This window comes from Psittacula echo, assembly GCF_963264785.1.
Source record: "Psittacula echo genome assembly, chromosome: Z".
Lineage (NCBI taxonomy): Eukaryota > Metazoa > Chordata > Aves > Psittaciformes > Psittacidae > Psittacula > Psittacula echo.
Window position 1 is genome coordinate 100,799,548 of NC_137742.1, and position 23,632 is coordinate 100,823,179.

Genomic DNA, 23,632 nt, shown 5'->3' on the forward strand with positions numbered 1-23,632 from the left:
ATAGAGTCTAGCTGTTCATGTTGCAGATTACCATGCAAGGCTCATTCTGCATGAAAGGCATCTTCTTTTGCCATTGCTTTAATTGACCTTCCGTAGTTAGCACTTAGCATGAAAACACTTCTGTCATGGGGCACACTTGAGATCTGCAAAGTCTGAGAAACATCAGAAACAGAGATTGAAGTGAGGCTAAGTAACGGAACACAATGGAACAGTTCACCCAGGAGGCTTGTCTGGATCATGTATCTGCTGCTGCTTGGCATTGGCATGGACTGACTATGGAAGCAATATTCAGGCTTCAGTATAGAATATATAGATTGCCAAGGCATAAAGGGACAGAGCACTGGAGTTATTGTGTGATGGCTCTGAAAAACTGGGAAGACAGACATATGTCCTGGCAAAGGCAAGTCAAGCTTGGCTAAAAATGAATTAGCTCAAATCCATCCTCCTTGTAACGAGATGTTATGTTGATGCAACAACCTGATAATTTAAAGAAGCCACATCTTTTCCAGCAAAACTATCAGGAAGTGAGATAGGGTGTATATTCATAGCATAAGAAGGCATGGCATAGAGAAATAGGAATTAACACAAACTCAATCACAATCTCGTGTTAATGTACAGCTGTTAGAACTGGAGACATCCCAAAGTGGTAGAGAAGGAAGTAGATGCTTTCTTAAGATGGGTACTGGGCATATGGTGATAAAACTTAACTCGTTGTGAAATTGTGCTGAAAAGTCCTCAAGCAGCAATCTGTCACCAGTGGTTCATGAGGGAGTTCATGAGGTAGGTACTGCAAGTTACCGTTTCTCAGCCAGCTTTAGATCATAGCCATCTGATAGCAACCCCTCTCATGGTGTGTATGCACTTACGTGTAATTTTATTCACACACCAGTGTGAACACATGGTCAGTTTCTCATTAAAAGAAGCCTTCGCTGGTTATATTTTATATTAAAAATATAAATTCAACTTTAATTCAGACAGAGATCAGTCCCCTCCAGTTCTTCCCACGGTTGTTCTGCAGCTCTGTGGGTGCAGATGGGTGTTGTGTCAGTGTGTGCATATGGCATCCCCAGCAGCCCATATATTCACCCAGCCCTCCAGTGCAGTGTGTGAGGGAGAACATGTACACGTGCACATATGCATTTCAGTGGGGGACATGGCAGGGCAGCACGGAGCGGAGGGGAAGACTCATGTGGAGACGCTCTGTAGGGAGCACGCATGGTGGCCACCATAGCTTGGCCCCTTGACCACCTCTATCTGCTCCCCACAGACTAAGGGGAGCCAGGGTGGACATCAGGCTGGAGGTGGTCACTTCTGCCCCTTATCCCATTATGCAGAAGCTACAGCTGGCTGTATCCTCCAGTGTGAGAGTGGATGCATTAAATGCCAGCACATCTGTGATCATGTAAATAATATAAATAAGGAAGAGGAAGCAAAATTCTCCAATGAAATCTGTAAGAAGGTGCCTTAACAGGGGGCAAGGCATGCTTGACCTGGAGACCAGTGTGCCGTTAAAAAGCAGAAGCAGCAAATGGCAGAGAAGTGGAAATAGTTTATACTTCTTGCACTAGTGGCAGGATGGATGAATGAGTGTTCACAATAGTAATGAATGACAGCAGACCTTGAGGGTAATGTCCCTTTAAGAAACTGACCTCATCTTTTATGTAAACTACCTATAGAGGTATGCTTTCATTTTCACTGGCTGTAAAAATTTATATTCAACAGATTCATCATCCCATAAAACCCCAAAGGAATCATGGAATGGAAATGTGCTTGTATCTCATGTTAGGTTTGCACCCTGTTTCAATCTTCCAGTGCCTAAAGTAAAATAGGTCAGCACTACATTTGTATTGGAAAACCAAAGCATGTTATCTCCCTGTGTGATAACTTAGGCTCATTCCCCCCAAACAATCAGCAGGGATTTTTAAAACAGGGTTAAATATGGCTAAATTGTATTTCAATCCCTTTAGCTGAATGAATTTCAAAATTTTCTTATTGATCAAGTAACTTTCAGAGTACATGGCAGGAGGTGTTAAATCTCTCAAATATATTTAATTGATTACATTTTTTAATCCAACTTGCTGTGGGTATTGAACCAGTGATTCCTGTCAAAACCAAGGTGGATGTTGTCACTGGAGACAAACTGAAGATTCTGTCTCATGTGTGTTACATGTATTCACTTAATGAAGTGTTCTTAATGGCAAACCAGTAATCACCCTTTCTCAGCCTCTTAAGCTGGCTTGATTGTCAATTAACTATAGATATTTGCTGAATGGGGAGTAGGTGACTAGCCAAGGGTTTGTGCTAAAGCAGGGAATGTCGTTTTGGGCTTTTTGTTGTGAGAGGAGGGTGGCCCGTGTGTGATAAAACACAATTCTAACAACACAGATTGCACCACAGAGTAAATAACCCTGCCCTGACTCTTTTTTACCACTGCCCACCAGAAATCAGTTCCACTGAAACTACACTAAGTTTTTAGACAGGAAATTCCAACCGTTTGCTGTAAAGGAAACTGTTATTTTTTTTTTTTTTCATGTCTAGGAGAATGTACTTTAAACTTATAAAACATATAGCAGTTAATTTTTTCCTGAAGCCAGCGCTCGCTACATCGTGTCTGTTCCCAGTGCTGTCAATCATTATCCAGTCAGCATAGTGTTCAGAAGGTGGAGCTGTCAGGCAGAAGGAATAAAAGGTAAGAAAAGGAAGGCTTCTGCTTTCTTTCTGATGCCAAGGGTAAGTGAGATTATGTCAAACCTTTAAACAGAGTCCCCTTTCTCTGCCCCACCCCCTGCCTGTATATAACACATGCTGCATTTAGCAATACCTGCTTTTACCCAGCCGGTGGTGGGGGGTGTGTGTGTGTGTGCGTGTGCCTGCTTCTCACCCTTGCTATGGATGCTCTTGCTGACAGCCCCCTTGGGTGGCTCTGTGTGGGTATCACTGCACTTTTTGGGGTGACTGTGTTCTGCACAGCCAAGAGGAGCCCAGTGGGTAAAGAAAATGTACTGGTCTGGAGCCTCCTGCCTGCCTTGCTGGGGCTGCTGTGCGTGGCCATGCTGGGCACTGGTGAGGGGCTGGTGGTGTTCTGTGCCTCGTGCCTCGTTTCCTCCATGTACCTGAGTAGCACGGTGCTGCTGCCTGTGAGTGACAAAGCTGTGCTTATTACAGGTAGGGTGCTGCAGGCATGCTTCGGGAAGCAAAACTGGCTTTTCTCACAAGTGGGCTAGCAAACTTTGTGTCCTGGGGTTGGGTATCTATGAAATGCATGTCTGTAAGGTTTCCTTTTATTGTTTGGGGTTTTTTGCTAATTTTATTTGCTTTGCCTGAGATTTATTTTTTTTTTTTTTTGGTAAATAAGTGTTCTGAAATTAAGTAGAAAAGCATTTTAATAGATGCTATTATTTTTTAGTGTCTCATTTAATCTTTACAAGTAGCTTTTTAGGTGTAGTTGTGAAATTAACCAGTGCAAAAAGCAGAAGAATGCTTATGGTGTTCTAGTTTTTTAAGAGAGACATTAACGTCTGGGAGCCCTCAGAACACGCTATTCGTACATTACGTGTGTTTACTTGAATTTATTGTACTGAATATGGATGTTTGGTTATCTGTTGGTGTGCGCATTTAGACAGTGCATGTGTCTATCCTTCATGTATTTCCAGACAGTGGTTTGGTGACATCTCTTTGAAATGATGTATGAAATCATTCGACATTGAGTAATTTCCTTCATTAGCAGAGAAACTTCAGAGCTAATTAATTGAGTCTCTGTTAATGCTCTCATCTACTTAAACCTCACTTTTGTTTTGCAAGGATGGCATTTTTGTGGCTTTATGGCTTTTCTCCCACTTCTTCTAAAACTTTAGATGTTGTTTGTTTGTGTTAATCAAGCCTTTAAACTGGAGTGCTTGCCAACTGCTTCTTGTATTGTTAACTTGCTCTCTTTTTTTTTGTTGTTTTATTATCTTTTTCTCCTCTGGAATGCTGAATTAAGTCGCTTTAGTTTATATAGCTGTTCTGTGCAGAATTTCATTTTGTTTTATAGGGACACCTGAAAATAACTTAGATTTGTCTAGCAAGCATTAATATGGGGGTTAAATGCAAAAGTTAAGAGAGAACAAGGTATGTTTTCCCCTCACAGCTGGGTTTCTCCCTGGAGGTGTATCAGATGAAGATGGATGTTGGGCAGGGGGGATCCCTCTTTTCCCACCATTGCAGACACGGGGGTTGTGCTTGTACTTGGGCATCTCCTTTCTTTTTGTAAGACCACAGTTCTCCAGGGAAAAGCACTCTCTGAGCCTACCTGCTGTAGACAATATGAATTAGAGCAATATAGGGGAGTGAAGAATAGTTGGGGATATTCCAGCAAGTGATTGTGCTTTCTTTGTACCCTTGCTGTAACTGTCCTGAGGAAATGCAAGTTTGGACGCCTCTGACAGCTGGCACATCTGAGGAGGCTCTTCTTGGTCTTCCTTTGAATACAGACTGTTATGCAATCAATCAAGCCCTGCATCAACTGGAACAGAAGTTTTGCTCAACATATTTCTTGGTTAAATTGTTTTGACTGTAGTACTTTTCCCCGTACCAACCATAGGATGTTTTGCAGGTGTAAGGTGCATTTAAATCAATTTTTGATGTCATTTTCTCCCATTTAAAAAAGACCTGAAGCAGGCACTTCATGGGAAATGGTGATTCTATTTATTTATTTATCCTGCCACCACCACCACTTTCAGCCCTGCAGGGTTGAGGAATGCTGCTGTGTTCTGGGCAGCTACCACATATCACTAGTGAGATGGCTGCCAAAGGATGGAGTAATAATCTCTGTGCTTATCTCCCTGGGTTTTGTCAGATATTGTTCTGGCCCTCTTTAGGTGTCCCTTGTACAGATGCTGCTCTGTGTTATTTATTTAACCTGACAGTTCACCAAAGTACCATGGGAAGTGAAATCTGCATCCAGTTGTCAAAATGCTTTTTCACATGAATAACTGTGGGCATCTGAGCTGTCTTAAACCCTGCTTTAAGTCACTGGTGTAATATTTGTTCTGTCTTCTTCCTGGGAGTGAGCACTTCAGTGTCCTTAAACAGAAGCTCCTGGACATGCAAACACTTTAGTGTAGTTTGGTAGATCCAATAGCCAGTTTCTGTAAAAAATTAGATTTCTGTGAAGATCCACAGTAGCAGGAATTGTGAAATTCTTGCTTCAGTTATCCTGTGTGCAGTGGGATGAGTTTCTGCAGTTAATTTGGTCTTTTCATTCTTGATGTGGGACTTGCCATTTCTGATGCCCAGTGTGAGTCTATAATAAATGCTCAGTAATGATTTGGTTACAGTCGGTAGTGACTGCCTTTCCTATAATAAATCTTTAGATCATTCACAAAGTTTTGGTTTTGACATACAAGTAGGAAGGAAGGAATTCTCTCTTTCTTCCCTATAGAGGATTAACAACTGTTTGAATTTTATGAGTTGAAGGGTAATGTTTCTCTGGATGTCAATAACAGGCCTGAAATTCAAATCAGACTTGTTTTGATAAAAGTTGGGAACAAACCCAGTGGCAGGCACAGATAAACACTGCTTTTTATTTCCTTCTTGGAGTTGCTACACCCATCCCTATTTGGGAAGTGGCAGAGTGATCAACAAGTTAAAGCTGTGTTGTAAAACTTAATTCATATCTATATCTGTGGCTATGTAGTTGCTGGGAAGGATTTGATCCAGAAATACGGTTTTTCACTAAAAAAACAAAAAACAAAGACACCCCACCCCCAAACCCAGAAATCTGTCTTGTCTTTGAGATATTTGCAGGCCTCTTCATGTCTCTTTAGGGAATTCCAAGAATGCAAGTTTTTTTCTTCTGTTTTGGGTCAGGGCTGCAAGAAGCTAAATGTGATATATGTGGTGCTCTGGTACATCTTCAACAAACTGCAGACTTAAAAAATGCTAAGAAGCAGATATTTTTTCTTTAACAAATTAAAAAGAGAACAAGAAATTCTTTTCAGCATCTTGCACTGATTAATCCAGGCATTTAGTTTGTGTTTCTTTCACCTGAAATTAAATATTTTCACCTTTTGGGACTGAAGACCCAACTAAAAGACAGAAATTAAGATAGCATGATTGTAGTGAGTCTCTTTGACAGTCAGGTTCTATTGGCTGTGGATTTTGGGTTCAGGAGCAGGCCTGTGAATAACTAAGATAATATCTGCCTCTGTGTGTCAAAGTCAGAGATTAACCCTGATAAATTTATGGTAGGGTTACGTAGGGAGTATCACAGCTCTTTCACAAACGAGGAAATAGTAAAAGATCTGGTAGGAGTCCCAGCCCTTTGTCCAGCATTCAGGTTTCCAGGCATGTGGGTTTGGAAGCTGAGCATTTATGTAATAAATTGCTATTGCAGGAGATAGCCAAGCCCTGGGATCACTCCATGGATCTCAGTGCACATCAGCATCCAGGAGCTTGCTTTGCTGCAGTTAGAGTGGAATGTGTGGCGCGCAATCACGGTACATGCTGATGTGTCTCTGCTTTACAGTGTAAAAACTGCATTAGTTTCTTAAACTTCTAATTTACCTCCTGACATTGTCCTTTGCAAAACTTCTGCAGCATAGACTCTATAAACTCCTTCCCTCTCTCTAGCAGAGCCCTGTGTTGCCTCATTTGGGGTCTTGGTGGGCAGGTAGGTGACATGTTTTCTCCCTTGCTGAGAAGCTTCTCTGTAGGCAAGAAGAATGGAACTCAGAGTTAAAAAAGACACCAGGAGAAAAAACACTTTCTTAACATATCTTAAGATAGCAAAACACTGTGACAAAGAGAGAGACTTGTGAGTCAGCTGAACTATTTGTTAAATATATCTCGTTACCTGGTTGGAGGAATTGCGCAATTGTTATCGCAACAATCATTGTGTGTTTGCTCCAGTAGTGCTTCCTGCGTTTGGTAGTTCAGTGTTTTATTGTAGGCACAGTTTGGGAATAAGTTTGGATGGACAGGGTAAGATAAATTCTGATTAGTGTTAGCATGAATTAAATAGCTGATGCTGTTTGGCTTAACCTAAAAATGCCACTCAGTAGCTTTCTTGGGGTTTGAAAGCATTGAACTCCTTTTCAGGTAAAGAAACAGTCGCTTAGCTTTGGCTTGGTTGCAGCCTGTGACAAAAAAAGTATTTATCAGAAGGATCTGGACGGTAGATGTTTGAATAGAATAATGCTGCTTTTTTGAAGTAAGAAATAGAACCCAACAATTTGAATTCCAATGTCGTGTAATTGCTTTCTCCATCTGAGATCTCAAATTAAAGTATGCATATTTTCTTTTTTTTCTTCCCCAGACACTTTTATTGCCAGGTTTCAGTCTGAATAGTTGTATAAACCAGTTGTATAAACCCAATCCATGGTTTTACTTCTGCTGTGTGTATGGAGTAAGTCTTGGAATCTGTTACTGGTAGATCATGAAGTGATGCTGTCAGCAATAAGCCAAGAGCACATGGTCTGTCAAGCTTTGTGGAACATGTAAAGGTCCAGCTCCGCAAACCTTCATATCTGAACTTCCAGCTGTCATGTGTATTTCAGTGACTTTATTTTGTCACCTTTCTGGTTACATTTCCATCTGTTTCCATTACATGTTACATTTGCATGTGTGTGCCTTTGATGATGGTTTAGGACAGACCTACTTTTCAAGTCTTTTTGATGCTTTCAGGAAGCGACACTGGGATAGGACATGCACTGGCTAAATACCTGGACAGCTTAGGCTTTGTTGTGTTTGCTGGGGTTTTGAATAAGGATGGACCTGGAGCTAAGGAACTGAAACGGACCTGTTCTCGGAGACTTTCTCTGCTGCAGCTGGATGTAACCAATGCCAAACAAGTCAAGGAAGCCTTTCTGAAAGTCTCAGAGAGGGTGCAAAATACAGGTAACAGCTTATTTTTCCCATTATAACAGGAGTACTAATGTAGCTGCTTACAAGCTGCATCTCTTAACTTTTGGGTGCATAATGGCTTCTGTGTGTCATCGCCATTCCACCATCTGTGGGCAGTCCAGGGTATTCATATGAATGACTCCTGCTTTCTGAGCCACATGAAAAATGGTGATGGCTGTCCATGGAGTGGGTACTGTGTGTCTGCAGCTGCACATCATCAGTGTTTTCATCAGTTCGACCTTTGTGGAGTATGAAGACAGGCTGAGAAATCTGGGGCTGTTCAGCCTGGAGAAGAGAAGGCTGCGTGGAGACCTCAGAGCAGCCTTCCAGTACCTGAAGGGGGACTACAAGGATGCTGGGGAGGGACTCTTCATTAGGGACTGTAGTGACAGGACAAGGGATAACGGGTTCAAACTGAAACAGGGGAAGTTTAGATTGGATCTAAGGAAGAAATTCTTTACTGTGAGGGTGGTGAGGCACTGGAATGGGTTGCCCAGGGAAGTTGTGAATGCTTCATCCCTGGTGATGTTCAAGGCCAGGTTGGACAGAGCCTTGGGTGGCATGGTTTAGTGTGAGGTTTCCCTGCCCATGGCAGGGGGGGTTGGAACTGGATGATCCTAAGGTCCTTTCCGACCCTAACTATTCTATGATTCTATGATTTCTTGCTGTAAACAGCCTTGTGCCTTTTCTTCTTCCCAGGACTCTGGGGAGTCGTGAACAATGCAGGCATCCTGGGCTTCCCTGCCGATGGCGAGCTGCTCCCCATGAACACATACAGGATTTGCATGGAGGTGAATTTCTTTGGGGCTGTAGAAGTGTCCAAGACCTTCTTATCATTACTCCGGAAATCCAAGGGGAGGCTGGTTAACATGTCCAGCATGGCAGGTGAGCTGACCTAAGGCACCAAAAAAACTGCTGGTGCAACAGGAAAAACACCTAATTTCCTTGGCAAAAATGTCGAGGAAGGTGTTAGTTGTTCTTGCTTGTCAGTACACCAAGGGAATTAATATCTATGTAATAAGTGCAGGTTTTCCTTTTGGTTGGGAGACTATTTCCAGAAATCATCCCTTAAAGAATCAGCTAAAGCAACTAAAAATAGGGTGTTATATGAAAGATGGTGAAATTCAGATCTTATGTTACAGATGCGATGAGTGATGGCTGTGTGAGCTTCCAGAAAGATGGGTGGTAAATCACAGATGTTCCTATAATATGTTGCAGCAGAAGTCTGTGATCGTGTCTGTGTGTCATTGAACCACACTGTGGAGATGCCCAAAAGCTTTCTCTGCCTTCTGCAGAGAAAGGCGTTATTCCTTTTGGGCTGGTTACATATAAAGTTTCAACCTTTTCGTAATACTTTGGGTTGACCAAAGCATAAATATCTTTTGAGTAAGTTCATGACATTTTAAACAGTCTCTAATAAATGTTAGATATTTCACTTGGGCAGCTCCACCTCTCCACCCTTGAAGGTCTCAGTTACTATAGTTAGGGTGAGAAAGCACAATGATGAATCAGCTGCTGAAGAAAAACATTAAATTCTTCAAAACAGAGTTTTAATTTTTGCTGCATCCTATGGTTCTTTTCAGGGTACACAGTCCTAGAGCATGGCCTGCTAATAACCTGGGAACTGAAGAGAGTGTGTGTTTGTATTTCTGTAAAAATATTTTCAATATTTTCTTAAAAATTACTTTAGCCTGACTTATTAGGAAGATGGCATTTTTTCATGAGTGAAATAACTTTTTAAAAATTAATAACATGTGACATGATTTCCAGTTTTGTCCCATAAATTGTACTTGCTATATATATATATATATACCTTCTTTTATAACATGACCTTCTATTCTAGGAGAACAGCTGAGATTAAGATGTAGGAACTGAAGTAATACAGTATCTGGTACCCGACAGCTGAGGAGCAAGAATGCTCCTTTGAAATGAGACCTGCTGGAAGCAGGATGTCATGATGCTGGAAAGTATTTTGGTTTAAGACCTCTTAAGGATCTACTGTATCATCTGCCTCCCAAATATTCCTTTGCCCTGTCTGCTTGGACCCTTACTTCTGCACAGCTTCTGTCCACCCATGTGCTGCTGGGTTGGCTTGTGAAGGTGTTACCTGGTGTTCATGGCTTATGCTGAGGATGTGGCTGCAGGCTAGCTCTGACACTGTAATCTTATTTTCTCATTTTACAATCACAAGTATTTTTTGTATCTGCACGCCTGTGTTTATGGTTTGCTGCTGACATTTAAAAACATCAGCACTGAACTGTCAGGACTTTTTTGGTGCTTCTCTGCCCACCAGCCCTTGCAAGCACAGACCTGTTTTCTCTGAGCACCCAAGTGAAGCTTGCACTTACGGTGTTTTGGGGCAGAGGTCTTGATTCCTGGCATGAATGCCTGAGCTTCTTTGCAGGGTTAAATGGAGAGCTAAATGATTTGCCTTTACAGGAGCTGATAATGACCCTGCTTAAACTATATCTGTTTACACTGATGTTCTTGCTCGAGGGCTGGTTTGAGTAAATAACTTTCTCTTAATGCCAGGTCTGAGGGTCCTTTGGTAAAACATTAACAGAGAGGTTAGTGATGTCTCATTGTGCTGGATCTATTCCTGTCTGTGCAGAGCTAATTTAACTGAATTCGAGGTTAGCCTGACCTCAAGAGGGAAAGAGTCTGTGATTCAATTGGCTCAAACCAATTGAAACGCAAACTTATTCAGATGCATACAGAGGAATAATTAACATAAAATTGGCCCGACTTCTTCAAAGGTAAGAAGGTCCCATGATACTTTGGTTGTTGTGGTAGAAAACCCAATAAACAGCACCAGTGGCTCACCTGAAAATTCCTCTGTATCAAAGTATTTTGTTTTAAAAGATTTAAACACATTGAGATAAATATGTAATGTTTGAAACAGGCTGTACCAGAGCATGTGCCCAACTGCCTCCTCAAAAGGAAGGGCTACCCATCCTGTTCCCTCCTCCCTGCAGTGCTAACACAGCCCGTGGTGGCTGCGATGACCTCTAAATCTGCAGTGACACTCTGTGTGGTGATAACACCACACTTGTGGAGAAAGTAAAGAGGGGGAAGATGCTAAATTAAAGCATCTTGGTATTTTTCTAAAGCTGAAGAAGTGACAGTCTACCAGTTTTTGGAGCAGAGAAAATCTCTGTATTTGGAAGGTACTATATTTTGGAAGGTTTGGGTTTGTAGAAATATAGATTTATTTTAAATCCACCTAAAATACTGGCTGTTTTCTATCTTTTCCATCTGAACAACTGCTGCTGGGATTGGAAAAGATGAGACATAACTATAGGCAGGGGGTCTGCTTCTACGATGGGTGTCAGGGAGTCCTGTTGCCCCAGGGGGTGTGACTCCAGCCACAGAGGTTTTCTCCCCACTGTTGTCTCTACTTTTCTGAAACTAGCCGGAAAGAATTTATAAGTTAGCTTTATAAAGCTAGAATTGAGATTACTTACCCTGTTGTAACTGTGGTTTATAATAAGAGCTTGAAATTCATGTTACAGTGACAACAAGAAACAGCGGCATTAAACTGTTGCTCCACTATTTATATGAACTAAAACATCATCTGTGTTTCTGAAACCAACAGTCATAATTTTCAGCAGTTTTTATGCTTAAATGCAATAAGGTTTATTTTTTTTTCTGCCACACAAGGTGTCTTGTCAGGTGTTAGTGAGCATAACTGCTATGAGCAACTGCTAATTTACAACTTTCACTTTTTTTTTTAACCTCTAGAAAGAAATCAGTCCCTTACTGACTTGTCTTTAACCTCAGTGAGAGACGCATAATTTTGGTTGTGCTATAATCTTCCTTCTAAATCATTAAAATAAAGGCTGGAAAGATCTACTGTTGAGCTTCATTATGTTTATATTGCTCCTGCAGGAGGCATTCCACTACCAAGGTATGCTGCATATGGTGCATCAAAAGCAGCTCTGGCCATGTTTTCTGGAGTAATGAGGCAAGAGCTTTCCAAATGGGGAATTAAAGTTGCTGCAATTCATCCATCAGGCTTCCGAACAGGTTGGTATTTGACATTTTGGGTAGTTCTTTCTGCCTTGCTTCTTTCCCTGTAGTCAGCATCCCCAAACAGAGCCCTGAGTGATTCTCAGCACTTAGACTTTTTCTCCCATTCTTTATGTTTCTTATGGAAGTGAAGATCTGCATTTTTTATGAGATGTCCTCCCCAGTTCTGCGTCTGCTTGCCTCTGCCTTGCAAGTGCAGCCTTTATCCTAGGCAGAGCTTTCCTTGCTTTGAGACAGGGCAGGGTTCATGCAATTGGTGTCTTCCTGTTGCTGTAGCGTTGTTGAAGTTAACAAACCAAGCATCATGGTGTGTTGGGTTTGAGTGTTATCCCTTGCTTGTCCTGCATGAGTGCTTCAGGGCTCACTGTCACTCCTACCTTTCTTAATACCAAAGCTGTCATTGTTGAACTCTCTCGTCTTGCATTGATGTGTCTGCAGCAATACCTGTTATCCTGCCTGCTTGCTGTCCATGTTACTCTGGTATTTCTTCTCCACTCCTTCTCTCTGCTCCACTCCTGCTGCTTTCTGTTCCAAACCCTTCTCCTTCCACTGCTCTTAGCACTTTGTGCAGAACCTGTCCAGGTTGCAAACTCACCTGCTGTTGCACTCGAGAGCAGGATGGGTGTCATACAGGTCCCTGCTCTAGGACACGCCTGGCAGCTCCCTGAGGTCATCAAATCCTATGTCTCTCTACTCAGCAAGTCCTGGTGACTTCATGGAGACCTTAATTCTTTATCTGATGGAAAGCAAAATGGTCATAAATCCCTGCTGCCCCAAATGCCTCCCCTCCAGGGCAGAGGCTCTGAGGGGCACTGGCCTCTAACAGTGCCTGTGTGGTCAGTGGTACATGCCTGAGGTTTTACTATCAAGGCCCCATTGTCAGACTTCTGGGTGAAAAATTAATGCATCAAAAGAAGCCCTGATATTTGAGATTTAAGTGTTTATTTAAAGGTTTTATTTATTTACAATGCTTAATGAATGATAGATGGGCAATAAATGCACTGGAAAAGCCACTGCTTTCATTCCTACATGATGCAGATGGCGGGGGGGAGTGTTAATAACTTAAAAAGAAATCAGGCCTAATACAAGCTTTCTTCTTCACAAAGCTAGTTATTGAAATACCAGTATCACTTGTGAGAGAGGAGCTTAGCACTTGGCCAACACAAGTAAATCCTGTTCACCTTAGTTTGCCTGTCTTTCCTCAGTCACTGGCATATGTTAATAAATACTGATTAGAAATGTCCACAAAATGAGTAAGGGCAGAATGGTAAGGGGTAAGAGGAATAAAAAAATGCTGACGTGGCTGTGAGAGGCTTTTTAGGTGGAGCTGGTAACCAAATAGTGCATGAGCCCCACGCTTTTTTCAGTAGGCTGTGCTTCATACTTTCTCCTCAGGGTAAAAGCACTCACAGCTAAGTGGCACTTTTCTCTGTTCTTCACTGGCCCAATTTTGAACAGCTGTGAATCAGGATCATGGTGAAGAACAACTTATTGACTATTAATTATAGATAATTTTGTTTAATTTGGCCCCAAACCCACTTGCTGTACTGTGATGTTGCTGCTGCAGGTATACAAGGTACATCTGACATGTGGGATAAGCAAGAAAACGAGCTGATGGAGAACCTGTCAGCAGAAACAAGGCAAGCCTATGGAGACGACTACCTCCTGGGGCTGAAGACCTACCTTGTGCATATGCCTAAGTACTGTGATGCCAACCTCTCCCCTGTGCTGAATGCTGTCCTGCATGCTTTGCTGGCCAAGAGACCACATGGTTTGTACACCCCTGGCAAAGGGGCTTACGTGCCCCTCTGCATCTTTTGCTGCTTTCCTGTCTGGTTCTATGACTTTTTCATTAATAAGATGCTGAGTTCTCAGCCTGTCCCAAGGGCGCTGAGAACATCAGAAGAAGAAAGCAAGAATCTCTAAGATATCCATTAGTGTTTGTCTTACTTGATGACATAACTGGGGAAAACTCTATTTTAAGACTGCTATTTATTGTACTGTTTTTGTTAAATTACATCTACACCTCCTTACAAACAGAAGTAAATCTTTGTGTTAAAAGTAATGTTCAGGAAAAGCAGTGGATAAACAGAAATAGAAAGCTATTCCCAGATGGGGCGTTTTTGGAGGAGTTTGAATGTTTTCCTGATGTTTTTGTATCTTGCCTTATGTGTAAGGTATCTCATGAGGTTATATAGTTCCTGTCTGCTTCAAAAGGCACCACCATCACACAGGCAGATGTATAACCTATTTTTTTTCAAAATGAAACAATCCTTGAAGATCAACAACCTTCTTAAACATCATGAAGAGTTACATATATTTCTATCACTGAAGAGATTTAGAAATGTCTGATGCAAATCCTTCTCACTGCAGCTTCAGCCTAATACGTCGCAGGCTTTTTTAGTTCTGCTGCTGTTGAACCTGAGAAATTAGTGACCTTTTCCCCATCAAGTTTTGTGAAGTACAGTTGTGATGTTTATCACGTATCCTCTTTGCTAGACTAAGCAACATATGTTAGTTGGGGGAAAATGAAAAAAGACAGGTCAAGACTTTCATGAAGAAGTAATCAATCTCCTTCCTACAGTATTAGGAAAAGTAATGATAAGTGTATCAGCTGCTAATTTTATATGACTGTCTTTGGTTATTCTGACCCTTGCTTATTTATGACTGTGCTTCCTTAAACTCTGATCTCACGTCTGCTTTTTGTACAATTCCTTGCTTGCCCCTGGTGTTATGAAGAACTCATGGTTTTGCCCATTACTCCTGACACCCTCCTATGTCACCCTCTATTTTGGGGAGAGTTTGTGCTCACTCCTCTGAGTCAGTTTTCATGCTGGCTTTACTGGAGTCCAGTGTCTATCTTCTGCTGGATTTTGGTCATTCCTTTTCCATAAATTCATTGTAGGAGCATTAGGTACCCTCCCTGCTGCTGGTTGTCCCTGTGCCCTATACCATAAAATCCTCACCAGTCCCAAGAGACTGGGCAACTCACCTATATTTTCCCTACCCCACTCGCATTTTTCATTGCCTGTCACATCCCCTGGCATTGAAAGGCTGTGATATTTTGAAAGCAAGCTTCATACTCCCCCTGCATTCCTTGGTTTGGCCATCTGTCCTGTGCCTTGCTTTGACAAGATGCATTTCTTTTCTGATGATGAAAAAGTAAAAGTTGTTACATTCTGGGTTTTAAATGTAGATAGACCTTTTTTCTCCTTCTTTTCTGAGCAAATTCCAGTCTTCTGTCATAATCCTCCTCATGTGATGTACTCTTGCAGTCAGCTGAACAAAATCACTATTTAATTTGCATCTGTAGTATTTCTTCCTGTAGTATCTTCTTACATCTTTTACATTAGTGCAGAAGTCTTGTTAATGCACAGAGGATGGTCAGCAGACTTGGCCCACCATTTTAGTTTGTGCCTCAGTGTGGAAATCATCCTGTCCTGTACATTTTGTTATGATTACTGCTTTTACTATTGAGTCCTTGCAGCTTTGTATCAGTCTGCTGATTACAGACCTTTGTTTTCCACTGAGAAACTGTGACCAAATGTTTTTCACTCAAAATCTGGGGCTATGTCTATCTCTGCCCATTTCTTCCTTTATTTTCCAAAATTTATTATTTGTCAGCAAAAATGCATAATAAAATATCATTTAGTAACTGTATTGTTGTGACTTCTTTCTTATCTTACCCTTTGAGCTTTGTGCTCCCTCCCTGTGCTGCCCTTTGTTCCCTTAGCAGGAGAGCACCGAGGGACCTCTTCCAGGGGAAAGGGGCAGGATGACATTTGGTGCCTTGTTATGGGCAGGACATGATCCCAAGTGGTTCAAAAGCAGCTTGTGAGCTGAAAGGAAAGGCGGGTGCAATGGGATAGAGAGCCAGGGGCGGCAACCTCTGAATTTTGGCTGCCTTCAGGGCAAGGGAACTTAACAGTCAGCCTATCTCCATCCCCCTCTTTGATGGATGTGGTTGTTTTTCATTTCACGCACAATTTAGGTGTAACTTAGGTGGACTGGAATTTTGCCTTCAGGCATATTATATATTATACAGCCAAAATTCCTCTTAGCAGCCAGTTGGCTGTTTTGAGTAGCAATCTTCATGACAAACTTTAATTTCTAGAATCATAGAATAGTTAGGGTTGGAAAGGACCTTAAGATCACCAAGTTCCAACCCCTCTGCCATGGGCAGGGACACCCCACACTAAACCATGTTACCCAAGGCCTCATCCAACCTGGCCTTGAACACCACCAAGGATGGAGCATTCACAACCTCCCTGGGCAACCCATTCCAGTGCCTCACCACCCTCACAGTAAAGAATTTCTTCCTTAGATCCAATCTAAACTCCCCCTGTTTAAGTTTTAACCCATTACCCCTTGTCCTGTCCCTACAGTCCCTGATGAAGAGCCCATACCCAGCATCCTTGTAGTCCCCCTTCAGATACTGCAAGGCTGCTCTGAGGTCTCCACGCAGCCTTCTCTTCTCCAGGCTGAACAGCCCCAACTTTCTCAGCCTGTCTCCATACGGGAGGTGCTCCACTCCCCTGATCATCCTCGTGGCCTCCTCTGGACTTGTTCCAACAGTTCCATGTCCTTTTGATGTTGAGGACACCAGAACTGCACACAATGCTCCAAGTGAGGTCTCACGAGAGCAGAGTAGAGGGGCAGGATCACCTCCTTGGACCTGCTGGTCACGCTCCTCTTGATGCAGCCCAGGATACGGTTGCTTTCTGGGCTGCGAGCGCACACTGCAGCCGGCTCATGTTCATTTTCTCATCGACCAACACCCCCAAGTCCTAGAATCATAGAATGGTTTGGGTTGGAAGAAGCCTTAAAGATTAAAGATTAAATTGCTGCTTTGTTATTTGGGTGTGGTTGTAAGGTGTAATTTATTTTTTATTCCCTTTTCTTAATAGGATTATTATCTTCCACATTGCAGACATATTAAACTAGGCATCTACATGGAAGATTTGATTTATTTTATTTTTGCTTTTCTTTCCCAGGAAATTTGTGTTCTAAATAGTCATTTTGCATCTCTTTACCTAACTACAAAGGTATTTTAGCAAGCATCAATAATTTTGGTATCAAAGATTGTTATGGCTTTGTTCCTACAGGGATCTTATTTTGTCTTTTAAAGATAATTCTATTGTAACATATTATTGAATTATGTGCCACCTAATGGGCTATAATATTAGAGGTAAATTTCTTTTTGCTAATGGTTTGCATTGCAAATAATCCAAACTGTGAGGCTAGAAGAACTGCAGAATAAATTGTGGGTGTTCGTGGCCAGCACACCCGTGCAGATATTAATGACAATGGAAGCTCCTGCTCTCAAAGACCAATGCCTACATGTCATGCTCCTTTGGTTACATATATACCTAATGCAAAGCTATTTTATGTGTGGAAAGAGAGGATGTTTAGTTCTGGCATGGGAAACTGATGTATTAAAACCCCCAAACTAACGAACACGATTTGGGTCTATTTTCAAAGATAACGTTTCTAACAAAAAGCATATGGCTTGAAGAAAAGCATCTGATAAGTTGAAGAAATTGGCTCTAACCCTAAAAAAGGTCTAATAAATAATACTCTAAAATGTCACCTAGTGCCCCACTCTAGTCAAGTGTGTATATATTAAACCCACATGTGTATAGTTTAAAAGGGGTTATAAGCTGCAGAAATCGTTATTAAAGAGCAGGTTTTATCCACATTCCTCTGATCCAGCCTCTGGAATGCAGGTTGTGACTGAGACATAAATGCTGTTGGATCCTTTTTACCAAGCAAATCTGTGACTGTTGTCCTGGGCCTCCCTCTCTCCCATGTTGCTTTTATTGCTCTGGCTGACATAATACTCTTACTTCATGTGAACAATTGATTTGCAGATACGCAGCTTTGTGAGGCAAAAGATGAACTGGAATGTAGTTTGCTTCTGTAACTGTTATTCTGGATCCATTTGCCCTCTCTATGGGGCCCCTAACGGTCATCTTATCTAATGCTTGCTTCTAGCATTGCAAGCTGGAGAAGACAGATAAAATATCAGGCCTTTTTGTGGTTATGTCAATAGTTGGCCACGGCAAGAAGCAATGGTAGGGAAGTTTTGGTGGCCACTTGCCAAAGGACGGCCTCTGCATTTCATGAAAAGCAGGAAGTGTCAACATTCCATGTGGCTGGAAGTAGGGAAAAGGCCTGGAAAGTTTAAACAGTGTTCAAACAAGAGCATTGATAGTGAATTTTGGGTTGGATATAACTGGTGGCATGGGAGAGTGGGGAGTGCTGGGTCACTGAGGGATATGGACTCATGTGAGGACAGGGATTACTCGTAAAACTGCTTTCAAAGTCTGTAGAAGGCTGAGCAGACAATTTTATGCTGGCTGTCTTGGTAATGGTTATGCACAACTTCTTTGTTATTCAAGCCAAAGCCATCAATATAGCATCAAATACATACAGTAATCCTAACGCCCATTTTTCAGTATCAGAGGCCAAAAATGGAAGTGGGGAGAAAGGGAACAGTTGCTTTTTTATAATGTAATAATCAAGAAAAGAAGCTTAGCTATTTCTAAACTGAAATATTTAAATTTTGACTGTGTGACCATTAAAATGACTTCTTACTGTTAGGGCATACATGAATATTAGAGAATCTCCAGATTTTGCCAGTTTGAGTCCCTGCTATACTGAGAAGAGAGGGAATAACATCCATGTTCCTATGAGTGCATGCTGCGTATACAAGGGGTTTGTTTTGTTTATAGTTGCCTAAAAAATGTCGTTATAATATTTGTATGTATTTTTTGTATCTAAAGGATGCTTCCAGGGGACTTTCAGGTCTCAGTGATATCAAACCCCACTGCTTTTGCTGTAAATTAACTAGTCCAGGCACAGCATTGCACAGATACAACTAAAATGGGTCACGTTTTATTTGCTTGGATCAGATGGCCATTAGCATCCATCTGTGCACAAGTCAGTTTTCCAGTGTGTTTCGGTCAAATACTTGAGTTTGCTCATTTTTAGAATCATAGAATCGCAGAATAGTTAAGGTTGGAAAGGACCTTAAGATCATCAAGTTCCAACTCCCCCTGCCATGGGCAGGGACACCTCACACTAAACCATGTCACCCAAGGCTCTGTCCAACCTGGCCTTGAACACTGCCAAGGATGGAGCATTCACAACCTCCCTGGGCAACCCATTCCAGTGCCTCACCACCCTCTCAGTAAAGAATTTCTTCCTTAGATCCAATCTAAACTTCCCCTGTTTAAGTTTGAACCCATTACCCCTTGTCCTGTCACTGCAGTCCCTGATGAAGAGTCCATCCCCAGCATCCCTGTAGGCCCCCTTCAGACACTGGAAGGCTGCTATGAGGCCTCCACGCAGCCTTCTCTTCTCCAGGCTGAACAGCCCCAACTTTCTCAGCCTGTCTTCATACAGGAGGTGCTCCAGTCCCTGATCATCCTTGTGGCCTCCTCTGGACTTGTTCCAACAGTTCCATGTCCTTTTTATGTTGAGGACACCAGAACTGCACACAATGCTCCAAGTGAGGTCTCACGAGAGCAGAGTAGAGGGGCAGGATCACCTCCTTCGACCTGCTGGTCACGCTCCTCTTGATGCAGCCCAGGATACGGTTGCTTTCTGTGCTGTGAGCACACACTGAAGCCAGCTCATGTTCATTTTCTCATCGACCAACACCCCCAAGTCCTTCTCTGCAGGGCTGCTCTGAATCTCTCCTCTGCCCAACCTGTAGCCATGCCTGGGGTTGCTCCGACCCAGGTGTAGGACCTTGCACTTGGCACGGTTAAACTTCATAAGGCTGGCATCAGCCCACCTCACAAGCGTGTCGAGGTCCCTCTGGATGGCATCCCTTCCCTCTGGCGTATCAACCGAACCACACAGCTTGGTGTCATTGGCAAACTTGCTGAGGGCGCACTCAATCCCACTGTCCATGTCACCAACAAAGATGTTGAACAAGACCGGTCCCAACACTGATCCCTGAGGGACACCACTCATTACTGGTCTCCAGCTGGACATCGAGCCATTGACCACAACTCTTTGTGTGCGGCCATCCAGCCAGTTCTTTATCCACTGAGTGGTCCACCCATCAAATTGATGTCTCTCCAATTTAGAGACAAGGATGTCGTGTGGGACAGTGTCGAACGCTTTGCACAAGTCCAGGTAGATGATGTCAACTGCTCTGCCCCTGTCTATCAGTTCAATAGCCCCATCATAGAAGGCCACCAAATTGGTCAGGCAGGATTTCCCCTTAGTGAAGCCATGCTGGCTGTCACCAACCACCTCCTTGTTTTCCATGTGCCTTAGCATGCCTTCCAGGAGAATCTGCTCCAAGATTTTGCCAGGCACAGAGGTGAGACTGACTGCTCTGTAATTCCCGGGTCATCCATTTTCCCCTTCTTGAAAATGGGGGTTATATTTCCCTTTTTCCAGTCATTGGGAACTTCACCTGACTGCCATGATTTTTCAAATACGATGGCCAGTGGCTTAGCAACTTCATTCACCAGCTCCTTCAGGACCCACGGATGGATTTCGTCAAGTGCTATGGACTTGTGTGCGTTCAGGTTTTTAAGATGGTCTCGAACCAGATCCTCTCCTTCAGTGGGCCTAGGGTCTTCATTCTTACAGTCCCTGCGTTCGCCTTCCAAAACTTGAGTGGTGTGGTCAGAGCTGTTGCCAGTGAAGACCGAGGCAAAGAAGTCATTAAAAACCTCAGCCTTCTCCAAATCCAGGGTAGGCAGTTCTCCCAATAGCTTCTGGAGGGGGCCTGCGTTGTCCCTGGTCTGTCTTTTATTTGCAATATTTTTCCTAAAGAGACTGGTTCTGGGATCCTTTCGGGGGTAAAACATTGCCTGGTTTAGCTTTTTTATGGCTGTGTTTTGAATCAGCTGGATTCCCAAAATGATGCAACACCCAAGTGTGTTGTGGATCATGGAGTCATCATATTTCTAGGAACTCTCAAAGAAAATTCCTTTGAAATAAAACTCATGCAGACTTCAAAGGAAAATCATTCAAATAAAAGATCTTGGCTCCTGCAAGGACATTAACAGGAGGGTGTCTTTTTTTTTTCCTGTTTCTTTAAAGTGTTAGGATACATAAATGGAAAGTATTGCCGCTGCCAGGAAACACCCAGCATATTGGATCCTGAGATGCCTGAGGTGCAATCATTCCTGCTGAAACTTGTCAGCTGATGTAGTGCTCCCTGGTATGCAGACACCATCGTAGTCAGTATTTCAATAAGCAATGCTTGTGTCATCCAAGCTGAACATTAAAGCTGTTGCTGTTCAATTTTAGATGCATTGTGGCAAACTTGAGGCAGTGGGCTTTTACTGCGGTAAGAGAGGTAATTGCTTTTGCTTTTAAAGCATGACCCAACAACAAATCAAGAATCACAGACATCTCATGACAGGAGATGAGTTTTAAATCTCTTTAATAGGATGAATGGGTTTTAAGCATGTTGTATAGGTCATTGTAATTTAAGCTAATGAATCTGGCTTTAATAACCTGCATGAAAGTAATTATGGTGATATAAACAGTCTCCACAGGTTTAATGCCTAGAATATGTAGGTTACACAATCCAAATTTATATCCTTGTTTGGAGAGAGCACTGAACAAGCTGGAAACTAATTCTGTGAGCTAAGAATTCGGATTTTGGCAGCTGCCATGTATGAGAGAACAAAGGATGGCTCAGTAGTCAAAGGATAGCTTTCAAATCCCAGTGGAGCCAGCTCAGCCTTTGCTATTAGTCTGATAAATCAGGAGAAGTCTGGGAGGTGCAGAGTGTGTAGCTCTTTCTAGAAGTGACCTCCTAATTAGACTAGTTTTCCTCCATCAGTTTTGCCTTCCAGCCATGTTTCCACCATCTGGATTTGGGACTTTCCTCTTATGTTGTAAAAGGACATGTTTCAAACTTCAGAATAGAAGCTGAAAGATGAAGCAAAAATCGAGGGGTGTGAGAATGAAAGATCTAAATAAAAGAAAATTACACTGATTAATATAAATGGCAGATGGTGAAGGAAGGAAGCACAGTGACAAGTAGGACATGGGTTTGAGCTGGTTCAGCTCTGTTGGCATGTCACACTTTCGATCACGTCAACCTACCTGCTGCCTTCCATACCTCCTTCACCAAGGGAAATGACTTTAAAAAGTGCCATTTAAGAGGTTGTGAGCTGTGGTAAAATTATTTACTTTGAATACTTATTTGTGTTCCTTGGTTTTGTAGCATCCCATCCCACAAAACCTTGGGATGGGGTTGCCTGTTCTGACATCAGTGAGGACAATGGGGGATGCTCCAAGCTTGACCTCCTCTGAGTAGCTTTGGGTGGCAATGGGAGAAGCAGACCTTTTATTTCCAAATCCCTGGGAATGGGGAGAAGATGTTGGCAGAAGGACAATGCACATCAGCAATCCCACACTGAAGTCTGCACAAGTCTGGCAGTGCTGACTTTTTGGTGGAAAGAATATCACACTGTACTTTGTTTCATAACAGAAAACCAACCACATTATTGCCCTTTAGCCATAACAATTTCCATAGCAGCCGTCTGAGAGTAGCCATTGTTGTCTGCCCTGGGTTTCCTGTGGGCATGCCTTTTCAGCAACAAGTGCTGACACCGATCCGCCAGCATCTGTGGAAATCTCTGATGTGTGTATGACACAGAGAACAAAGCAAACAAGACAGAAGAAGAAGATGTGCATCTGAGAACGGCCCGAGGGTGATTTATTCCCCTGCTATTCCGATGAATGTTACCTTTTTCAGAAAAAGCATTAGAAATCATTATTATGGCTTCTGCATGTCTCAGAAAGCATCTTAATGACTTTAATTTCCCTAACTCAATTCATAGAATAATAGAATGGGTTTGGTTGGAAGGGACGTGAAAGCTCATCCAGTTCCAACCCCCTGCCATTGGCAGGGACACATTCTACTAGGCCAGGTTGCTCCAAGTCCCATCCAACCTGGCCTTAAACACTGCCAGGGATAGGGCGTCCACAGCTTGTCTGGGCAATCAGTTTTATTTGCTGCCTGAAGGACAAAATCCTAAAGGATTAATTTAGTGAAAAAGATTAATGGTGGAAAAGAGAGTAAAGGTGATACATTTCTGTTTTAATGTAAGGTAAGAGTAAGGTAATCTTGGCACAGGTGAATTTTTGAAGTAGAAGGTTAAAAACTTAGCAATTTAAAAAATGTTTTTATCACATAGATTTATGTTAAAAGTTCATGTTGGGAGGTAGCTGTTTCATAGCCTCATTTGAATTGCATGTTCATGCAATAATGTAGAGTTTTTTATATCCCTTCACCCCAAATGTTGCCACTATGATTGTAAATGTGTTGTTTTAGATGCTGGAGTGGGAAGCACTGTTCTTTAAAAGAAAACAGAAAACACACACAAAAATATCCCCAAAATGGTACCCATTCACCAGTGTTGGCCTGAAAACAGGATTTTGGGCCATGCAATTGCTTCCTCTGCATTTTTTTCAAGCATTCTAAAGGATAAGTGTTCATGCACAAAGAAAAGATTCAGAGCAGCCCTGCGGAGAAGGACTTGGGGGTGTTGGTCGATGAGAAAATGAACATGAGCCGGCTTCAGTGTGCGCTCGCAGCCCAGAAAGCAACCGTATCCTGGGCTGCATCAAGAGGAGCGTGACCAGCAGGTCGAAGGAGGTGATCCTGCCCCTCTACTCTGCTCTCGTGAGACCTCACTTGCAGTATTGTGTGCAGTTCTGGTGTCCTCAACAT

At 42.5% G+C, this 23,632-nt stretch overlaps 1 protein-coding gene across 1 annotated transcript; it reads left to right on the forward strand.

Moving 5' to 3' along the window:
* Positions 1 to 2,268: 2,268 nt before the first annotated feature.
* Positions 2,269 to 13,839, forward strand: HSD17B2 (hydroxysteroid 17-beta dehydrogenase 2; the record flags this gene model as incomplete). Its single annotated transcript, XM_080637482.1, has 5 exons — positions 2,269 to 3,165; positions 7,666 to 7,878; positions 8,584 to 8,769; positions 11,773 to 11,910; positions 13,481 to 13,839. Exons 1-5 carry the CDS (start codon positions 2,889 to 2,891, stop codon positions 13,837 to 13,839), a joined length of 1,173 nt encoding a protein of 390 aa, XP_080493608.1. The 5' UTR covers positions 2,269 to 2,888.
* Between the last annotated feature and the right edge of the window lie 9,793 nt (positions 13,840 to 23,632).